The sequence below is a fragment of the Xiphophorus maculatus genome, chromosome 24 (assembly GCF_002775205.1).
Source record: "Xiphophorus maculatus strain JP 163 A chromosome 24, X_maculatus-5.0-male, whole genome shotgun sequence".
NCBI lineage: Eukaryota > Metazoa > Chordata > Actinopteri > Cyprinodontiformes > Poeciliidae > Xiphophorus > Xiphophorus maculatus.
The window spans coordinates 8992906-9003303 of record NC_036466.1 but is presented as its reverse complement, the minus strand read 5'-3'; the positions used below and the strand labels follow the sequence as shown (position 1 = coordinate 9003303).

The 10398-nt window shown below is 41.4% G+C and overlaps 1 protein-coding gene across 2 annotated transcripts; it reads right to left on the bottom strand.

Annotated features, from left to right (window-relative positions):
- Nucleotides 1-601: 601 nt before the first annotated feature.
- LOC102235604 (protein sprouty homolog 2) lies at nucleotides 602-6660 on the bottom strand. Of its 2 annotated transcripts, none has more exons than XM_014473860.2 (2): nucleotides 6155-6660; nucleotides 602-2578 (listed from the first exon to the last, which is right to left on the bottom strand). In XM_014473860.2, exon 2 carries the CDS (start codon nucleotides 2528-2530, stop codon nucleotides 1481-1483), a length of 1050 nt encoding a protein of 349 aa, XP_014329346.1. In that variant the 5' UTR covers nucleotides 2531-2578; nucleotides 6155-6660; the 3' UTR covers nucleotides 602-1480. The 2 variants fall into 2 exon arrangements, with proteins under 2 accessions (XP_014329346.1, XP_023184935.1); XM_023329167.1 differs by lacking the exon at nucleotides 6155-6660 and adding an exon at nucleotides 2692-2850.
- Between the last annotated feature and the right edge of the window lie 3738 nt (nucleotides 6661-10398).

Below are 10398 nucleotides of genomic sequence, written 5' to 3'. Positions count from 1 at the left end.
CCACCACCACCACCACCCCTCTCTCCCCAACAAACCCACCATCTCCCTATGGGAATACCAAGTGGGAGCAGGTACCTGAGAGGAGCCAAAATAACCCCCTAACTATTGAGAACAGGATGAATGCATGCCGGGCTGAATACGGGGGTAAACTGTTTGGTCTTTGTCATTCAAAGCGACGCTTTTAACCCTTAGCGGACCCTCTTCCAAACGACCTTAGACCCCTCCATCTCACTCGCGCTTCCCTTCTTCATTCACAGCTGAGACAATGCAGAGGGAGAGGAGGGCTGTGAAGACTAAACACCAGATCAACTCTTCCTTTTCTGCCTCTAATGGGATTCAACCCGTTATTTTTTATTTATTTTTTTATGCCCCCCCCCCCCCCCTGTCTCCTCCAACACCTTCTGTAAAATGGGTGAAAGTTGATAATTGTGTAAAACAACCCCTCCCCTCCCGCTCAACCCTCTTTCAACATCCGTCAGTCAAAGGCGCATCAAATAAGCGAGAGCAAGAGCAGGAATGCGATTTACACAGCAGTGACATTTCATTGTTTCATTTTGGTCATACCAACCTTTCAATACAATCAATAAAAATCACACAGTTATTAGACTTCAAGGCTTTTTAATTTTATACGTTAATATATTCATCTTCTAATCCATAGTGAGCTATTCGTGTCAAATCTGCCGAGCAACAGAGGCCTTTAACAATGCTTTCTCAAAATAAATATTTGTCATAATAAAATATTAAAACCTTCAAATAAATATATCTTTTTAACTTTACACTAGGCAATTTTGGAATTAGACATTTTTTTCTTTTTCAAATAATAAGGTCACTGTACAATTTACAGGTAGGATCAGGGTTAAGATCTCTAACATTGTGAATTATTTAAAAATATGATTGGTAGATATTCCAGTGAATGCAGAAACTTTGTAGGAATGGGAGCTGGTGCAGATTCATCAAGGTGCCTCTAATGGCAGAAAACCTTTCACAGTTGAAGTATAATATAGATATATATACAAAAATAAAACATCTGTCATTTTCTATTGTACTTCCCCTTTCCATTATTACGTTACATACAGTTAGTAGCAGAAGCTTTTAGAATATAGTTTGTATCAAATGTTAAAACCCCAAAGATAACTGCTTGGACTGTATTAGGAAATATCACGGCACTTGAGTGAAAAGATATAACGGTAGTTAAATAAGATGCCATACGTTGAAATGTGGAGTGCTTATTTTGGTTGACCATTCAAGTGAAACTCCTAATGCTGGGGTGAGTAAATGCACCTCCAGTGCCTTTACCAGTAACATTTCTTTTAGTAAATTTGCATTCAAAGTAGACACATGGAAGCCTTTCCTGACATGTCAGGTGGACATAAAGACAACAGCCACAATGACACTATTAGATGGCTCAAATTGTGCAACTTGACACTTTGCAGTTCACTCAGTGTGGAGTTGGTCAATAAATGTCCGATTTCATCCTGGCCTACGTTGCTGTGCTATCGTCGTGACAGCGGGTCAGGGTTGAGTTCTTGCATCGGCAGCCGGGTCGTGTGGCTCGGTCGTAGCAGCACTGGCACATGGCCAGGCACCCCTTACCTGGGAGGTAGCACAAGAGACAAGGGCAGAGCAAGGAGCAGACAGTGATGGTCGTCCAGCGTACGCAGCAGCGTGACTGAGAGCATGAGAAGGGCTTGTCCGCGCAGGTGTCCTCGTCATCGTTGGAGCAGTGGTAGAAAATGCCCTTCACGCAGCAGGCGCACGTCCCGTACTCCACGGCCTTGTGTGGAGAGCACAGGCAGCGTTGGCCGCACATCCAGCAGGACGGAAGCACTCTCGGCTGGACACACTCTGAGCACTTGCACCGACCGCAGGACTCGCATTTGTTGGAGTGTTTGTCCTTTTTTAAAGGCTTCCTGCTGCCTGGAATTGCTTCTATGTCTCTGTACTCTGTGCTCAGGGGTTTCAGCTCCTCGGAATCAGCTCGTTTTGGCTGGTTTCTGATTATTTCGCTGCTGTTCGCCGGGCTGCCGAGAAGCCGCTGACCCGAAGAACCGCTCCCTGCGCTGGTGCGGACGCTGCTCTGGGAGTCCTCCACACTGGAAGACTGAGACACACCCTCTCTTGAAGAGATGGGAGCATTTGCATTCCCTTGGTGAGTCACTGAATGCAGGTTGCGGAGGTTGTTGGACATCTCTTCCTCGGTCTCTTGCTGTCCATTGGTCCTTGAACCCGTTGATGTAGCCACATCAGTCTTCCGTTGCTGAGTGGCCGGAGACCTTTGAGCAGCTGACGGCCCGTCTGTATATTCATTACTACCACCGCTTATTCTTATCTGATCCAGAGATAACACTGGTGGAGTGTGTGGCCGTAACCTGCAGTTCAGCCCAAGATCTGACGGCGCATCTAGGGTTTGCAGAGACCGTGATTGTGCTCTACCTTCGTCATGCGCCATGTTCGCCAATCCAGTCAATGACGGCAACCCCCCATGGCGTCCTCCTCCTCCGTCGCTGTCGTTCTGACTTCTGGAATCCATCTTTGGACTGAAGGGCGTCTCTAGCTGGCTGGGGACACATCTGAATTCCTGTTGGAGAGACGGAACGTTTTTATCCGTGCTAGACAAGGCATGCAAATAATGGCATGCAAATAATAACAGATATCTGCACAAGCACTGCTATGAAAATGAGCCCCACACACAGGTCAGTGTTCGTCGGAGATGGATCCGTTTGATTACATAGTTGTTCAAACAACCTAAAAGCCACGAGGCACCATCTGTTTGGACCACCAGCTTCAGAGTCTGACACGAGAGTGGAGTCTCCAGAGCCACAAGCTACAGAGGCTCTTTGTGTGTGCTCAGAAACAGGGAAGTTTGTTTGCCCTGGGCCATAGCTAGTTCCACAGCCAGGCTTTATGTTTTAGAAGCAATATCTCATCTGAATGCAGATGCTTCCCTAAAGGTTGTTTGTTACAAACTTCCTGCTTTCCTTCAACCATAACGGCTTTGAATAACCATTACCAATGAGAAGAAAATTCGCTTCCTGTACACTCGTACTTCTCTTTGATCAAGCCTTAAAAATACTCACCTTTAATCTTGTTTCATTAGATATATGTAAAAACAACAACTACACACACACACACACACACACACAGAGAAAAGCCATTTGATTTCTAATCTAAAGCTGAATGGGATCAATTTTTCCTCTCTCAAAGACTGCAATTTGTGATGATCAAAGTTCAGGTTTTTCACACGGTTTTATTGAGCGTTGGAGGAAGCCATGCTAAAGACAGATACAAGTCAAAGAGAAGACTCAACAGAAAGTTCTGACACATGGAAGGCACACTAAATATTGCATATCAGCAAGAAAACCAGGGTAGAGAGTCATATCGGCACACTGAACTACTCATTTTGAATAAAATAATAATATATGAGGGACTTTATATATTATATATATAAAGTCCCTCATTATATATATTATATATTCCTTATATATGCATCCATATATAAGGAATGGATGCATGACAACCATTCCTTTTCTCGACCCCGTTTTTGCATTGCCATGCTGTCAAAAAGACAAGTGACGAGAGTTTAGGTTTTGGTACGGCTCGACCAGTGGGAGGAAATATCCAGCAGAGTTCCTGTTAATTTGTTGTTTTCTGTTGTTATGGTCCATTTTGCTGCACCCAAGCAACACGTCCAGTTGATCCTGGTCAACTTCCTTTTTGTGCCCACGCGCGTATTGTTGCATATAAGCTTATTTCATCTGGAGATTAGGTATACTAATGAGTTACAGTGATAAAACCTCAGAATAGTTTATTTAGAGTGTAAAGGTTTTACATTTTATATCATTTCCATTTGAAATTTAATCTCAATTTTGGTCAGAGAAGTGTATTAACATGAAAGATCAAACTTGTTTTTTTGCTCCATAGAATATCAACTAATTGTGATAGTATTGTTGAATAAATGCGAAATACTGGTCTATTAATAGAATAATTTATGTTCACTTGGTATGGACCAGATAGAGTTATAAAACGCTTTGGTTTGACCACTTAAATATTTGGCCGTACACTTTAGTCTTTTTAATGAATTCCTAGAAGCGGCGCCAGAAATCTTCTACATCTGTATGAAGCATAAAGCAGTGTAGGGGCTGCCAGTCAGCTGGCTGAAGACAGGCTTCTGAAGGTTTCATTCAGTTAAGGAAAAGACAGTTATTTACGATTTTATGATGTGGAAACCAACAAAATCACCACCTGTCACTGCTATTAAGGTTACGCTGTTTAAAACAGAAGTTGGCCAACTTTGAGAAGCATTTCTGTAAAGCAGAGTGCAAGGTAGCTACGCAAAAACTAACTCACTAGTAACTCGTTGTGAGCTTGTTCAGTTAGTTTAAAAATAGTAGGTCAGCACTTCCTACAAGTACTTAAACTATAACCATAAAATAGTAATGACAGAGTTATTAATACTATAAAAATCAATGTTAGTATTTTAGCAACAATAGGAATATTTGTAGCTTTATAGCTTTAAAAACAGTTTGCTCCTCTAGTATTTTTTTTAATTTACATCTTCTCTCATAAATACTGTGAAACTTAGTTTGTGTGATATCTAGATATTTTCTGTGTTATAATGTGCAGCCCTTCCCATGATCAGCAGAGATAAATGTGAACAAAGAGACATTTTTTTTGTGGGGGCCCCAGACTTTTGTGGGCCCCCACAAAAGTCTGGGGGCAAACATACAGAGCACAAAGTTGCAAAGGTGCAAAGCAACCAGCAACCGGGGGTTTGCAGGCATGTTCAGACTGACGGCTGTCAGAGTTTTGGCCCCCTCATCGATTTCTGGGGGCTGGAGTGCAGGCCATGTTGACCACAGTGGGTGGGACGGAAAGCAGGGGGTGATGATGGTGTAAAATACAAACATGTGCATAATCGCTCAATGGAGAGAAAAGTAGATTTTTCTTTGAAAATGATCTATGAATAACGTGCAATTTAGATATGTAAAATGCCAATGCAGGTATTTGCCTTCTGAAATCATTCGGAAATAGAGTCCAACTGTGTATAATTTCGTTTTGGTATAAATCCAGCGGCTCTGCGAAGGCCTCACCGATGTGTTAGCGAGCTTTAGTGAACAATCGGACAAATCAGGAAGAAAGCTGTTAAGCCAGGGGTCTCAAACTCCAGTCCTCGAGGGCCGGTGTCCTGCAACTTTTAGATGTGCCTCTGCTGCACCACCTGAATAGAATAATTAGGTCATTAGCAAGGCTGGGAGAACTGATCTACACAAGGAGGAGGCAATTAAGCCATTTCATTCCAGCATTTTGTACCTGTGGCACATCTAAAAACTGCAGGACAGTGGCCCTTGAGGACTGGAGTTTGAGACCCCTGTGTTAAGCAGTATAAAGCTTGGTTAAAGTTAGAAATGCTATAACCCATGAGGGGGACACAGCAAAAATGCGGAATAATGTAATCTTGTGAATGGCCTTCATGTGAAACACCCAATACTGGAAGTAAACCAATACTGTACATCATATTGCACACACCACAGTGGTGGCAGAATGGTGCTGTGGGGATGCTTTTGCCCAGCAGGAACGCTGAAAGTGGTCATAGTTGATGGGAAGATTGATGACAGGACAATCCTATGTGACATCCTGAAGGATGCTGCCAACGACTCGGGATTGTGGCAAAGGTTCACCTTCCAGCTCAGGAATGATTTGGAACAAAGTATATTCCAGTTATAATGACCCAGCTGCAAACCTAACACTTGCAAATGGCTGTTTACAAATACTCTCCGTCCAATCTAAGAAAGTTTGAGCAAATCTGGAAAGAAGAATTGGAGAAACATTCTCCAAATATTTAAAGAGAACTTGGGGAGACTGGATATATGCGGCTCACACTTAAAACCCTAGATATTTTCCTTTTTAGGGTTTTATGCAACACTTTATGTTGGTCAGCCACATAAAATACCACAAATGTAAGTGAAACATCTGCAACTTTTTAATAAAGATAGCTTATCTTTTAAATTAAAACGGCAAATTAACTTCTCAAAGAACTTCTGACTGAAAGAAAACGACGTATTCTTACATATTATTCCACAAAGAAATGCGTGTTAGTAAAAAACTAAAACAAAGCCACAGGTCCGTGCGCGTGCCATAAGAGGCTCACACTCACCGTGTTTTCGTCACTTTCAGCTTCAGCTCAGGTAAAATAAGTCCCAGTTTCGTCCTTACTCCTGCAGCTCAGTCGGGAAAGCAGTCTGCAAAATCCATTGAGAAAGTTTCCAAGCGTCGCTTATTTTCCCCCAACGCGCTGCGTTAGGACGTAAATCCCATGTTCTGCGTAAGAGCACGAGGCATTAAAAACATCAGCCGGAGTAAATCTTAACAGACTCCTTTAAGACAGGGTTAAAAAAAAAAAAAGTAAGAGCAGAAGAAAAAGCGACCAAAACTCCAGTTTACAAGTGGTTTTCTCGGCGTGTTTTACCCGACACAGTATGTAGGGTTACAAGCTATTTTTTCTCATGTGTTTTTTCTTTTTTTTCTCTCTCTCTCTCTCCCTTTCCGGAGAGGAGGTCGGGATTTGGGCCGTACATGGCGTCAAAGCTGAAGAGAGAGAGAGAGAGGAGGGGGGAACAGAGTGCTTGTTGTTGCAGCGGATATCTCGCATCCGGTGCTCAGCCATTGGCCACTTGAGGAGCAGCCATTCACACCCAGTCTGATCAATTATACCCGCTGCTGGCCGCCTGTTGAGGAAACACGAGTCCTGCGTGATCCTCAAGAAAGTATCGAGATGTGTTATCGCTCCTGACCCACTTTTCAACTTGCAACGTTACATTTCATCTATGCTGTTGTGTGTGTGTGTGTGTGTGTGTGTCTGTGTGTTTATAGTTTATACTCTGAGCAATAAACCTACGATCGACATTTATGGCAAGTCATTTTGGACATTAATCACGCCTTTACCTGCGCCACTTTGCGGTTATTTAGCGCCAAATCTATGTCTAATACATGCAACCTGACGTGTAGTTAGCGCCACTCAGCTTTCAAAACGCTTAGCGCCACCAGGTGTTCGTTATGGACAACCACCTTGGTCATTTATCGCATTCTATGCAGCACTATCTGGTATTACATTAACAATGTTAAAAGTACTACGTGCTGTTTATTTAGTGCTACAGACTTTATGAATGCCGGCAGATGTGTATTAAGTTGCAGCTGGATTGTAAAAAATGATGGCACCATTATTATGGACATAAATTAAAAGCGCCAATAAAAACGCCACCTGGTATTTATGTAGCGCCACTACACCTTTTATAAACGACACCAGACATGTAATAGACACGAAATAGGATTCAGACAGTGTATCGCCTCCGTGTTAAACTCCCTGAGATGATGGAAACAATGCACACAAAAAGCTTTCCACGTGAAACACCTGGCTGTACGTTTGGCGGTGAATGAATAACGACGCCGCTGTCTGATTTTTACAGGCAGTGGTTTACAACAGCTCTGATCCGGAAGGTAAAACGCCAAGTCAACATTCCTCCTTTGGGATTTTGTAGTAAAGAGCAGAAGTCATCAGTTATTCAGCTTAAATAGATTTTTTTCTTGTTAGAAAAATTAAATAACCGGAGAGCTATTTGTATGTACTTAGGTTATTTTTTTGTCTGATAGTAAAATTTGTTTGATCTGAAGCGTTTAATGTCATAACTTTTATAAAAACCACTTTAAAGTCTTACTTTAATGAATATTTTAGTGTATATTTTAGTCTCTTGTTTTGTCCCTTGAATACATCATATTTAAAAAGCCAGAGGAACATGACCGATCTCCTGATGCCTCCTTAGGACTCAGAGTTAATCTTGCTTAATTTTGTGAAAGATTTCCAACCATATCACAGTTCTTTGCCAGGCTACAGCAAATCACTGGCAAAGGAATTCAATAAGTGTCGATACAACTAATTAATTAACTAAACTTGGTTTCAACTGATGTAAATAGTTGTAGAACAGCACCACCGCGTGGACAATCCGGAACACTGCAGCGTTACTCATGAAAAAAATGAGTGCAGATTTAGATTAGTGTAAGATGAGCCATTCTATTGTCTATAAAATTCCAAATTCATCCAATCTGCAGTTTAGTTTTATAGATTTGTTTAAATAACTGAACAGAAACAATAAAATGGCCATGTGGATCAGCATTAAAAACTGATGCGAGAAAGGATTGTTGATCGGGGAAGACATTTTCTCATCTTAAAAGGAAATCCAAACATCATTGTTGGATACAAGGAACTGTGATCTGAAACTATTTCAAAGACCAATCATCTTGCATTCCTTATATGCGAGCTAAAAGAGCAAATCGTTAATGAAAAATGAGCTTTGACATCCTCTCCCTCCTCTTCTCTGTTTTAGTAATAGAGTGTCTGATCAATCCCAGACGGAATAATTATGAAGTTCTGGGTGCTACACTGCAAGGAGAGGTCACTTTAATCAGCTCTAAGTATTACTTGGCAAATTAACTTGGATCTGGGTCAGAAAGCTTTCAAGACTTTTCTCCTACCCCCAGTTCATTCAGCTTTAAAGCGCTGCTGTTTTTTTTTTTTAAACAGCAAAGGCCTGCCAAACGCCTCCGAGGCATGAAAGGCCTCCATCACCCCCCAGAGCACATACAGCCTCCTCCACAGATTTTGATTTGGAAGGGTTAAGAAAAAAGATCCATGGCTTTCACATTTCGGATTCAGAATCAGAGGATTTGTCTTGGTCGATACTACATAGAACCACAGCTTCATATGAGGATGTGCTTGTTTCAGAAACTGCTTTAGCTACAAAATGTGTGTGAATGCTACATTTTTAGCAATATATTTTAGCAATTTTACATCGTTTAATAAACTTGTGCATTAATATTATGGGGTTCTGTGTGCATTTATGGGGAAGAAACAGAACTTGAACAGTATTGTAAGCTAAATCTAATATGTGGCAATATGGGAAAATCCTGAAAATCTAGTGTTTTTATTTCTTTTTTTAGCCTTCATAAAGCTGCTTCTGAGTCTTATCATCACTAAAACTTTTCTTATCAACTAATTAAATGTTGCCACACAACTCTCAGAGGTACAGGATGGTGTTGTGTTCCTCCCGCCCTGCTGGCTGCTGGGATAATCTCATGGCCTCTAATGACCCTGATAAAGCAGTGAAAAGAAAAGGTGTTGGAGGTAATTGCTGAATGGGTTGACTTTAAAAATAAAATCTGCAAATTTCATTACAAGACGTACTTCTACCTGTGAGCAAAAGCGGCAGGTTTTCACATCTGTGGTGATTTTATTTAGGAGTATCAGACTAAAGAGGACTGAATACCAATTAATCTCCCATCTTGTTATTGGTCAAATTTAAAAACCTTATACCATTTTACTTTGGCTTAAATATGCTGTACTTTGTGTTGGTATCACGCAATATCATAATAAAACGCATTGAAGCTCCTTGTTGTAATGTGAAAAGGTTTAAGTGGTATAAATATTCTTTGCTGGGCACTGCAGTTGAAGCTGAAGTTTGACTTATCTGGAGACTTTTCAAGCAAAAACGGAGCCAAACTGAGCAGAATTACAACATTAATGACGTCTAGCAAACATTGGTGCGCTCAAATAGAAAAACAATCCTCACTCATCTTAATTAAATTTAATCTGAATTGCTCTTTTAGAGGCCTTAAAATTCATCAGATGCTCTCGGACCTAAGCAAGATAAATGTCCGTTTACTGTGGAGCCAGCAAGGTCTGGAAGTGGAGTCGTTAATGAGGGCTGAGTTACAGCACTTTCCAAAAATCCTATGCCACCGCGCCACGAGCAATGGCCTTCCTTCTCCTCCCCGCTGAATCCCTGAACAGTGATTCTCACCCCTGCTGAGCCTGGGAGAAACCTGGGCATATGAAAAGGAGAGAAAATTGAAATGAAACTTAAACCCCCTGCTGCTGCAGGAGATGAACTGTGTCTGGATTGTCAGACTGCAACTGTGCAAACTGTTAGAAATAGCTTTGTAAAAGGGAAGGGTCTGCAGGTCCATCACCTCTCTGGCTCTCGCGTGGCAGTCTGATGGAGCTTGAACTGCTGCACTGCTGCTTTGTGATTCTTCAGTGGCCTTGTGAAAGAGTCCACACAAATATTGGACTGAACTGAGAACCCCTCGTTTTTTGTTTTTTAATTGTGTAATTGCTTAATTAAGACTAATTTAACATTTGAATCACTTCTAAGGAAAGCTCTGCTGAGGTGAAGACTCCAGCAACATTTTAATGAGAAGGCTTGTAGTCTTAAATAAATATTATTACTGGCTAATTTATGTCTAACATAACTGGTAAACTGAAGTAGCTAATATGCCCGACTAGCATAGCTGCTTAACTAATGGCTATCTTAATTAATTAGCTAAATACTATAGCATTCCTGACAA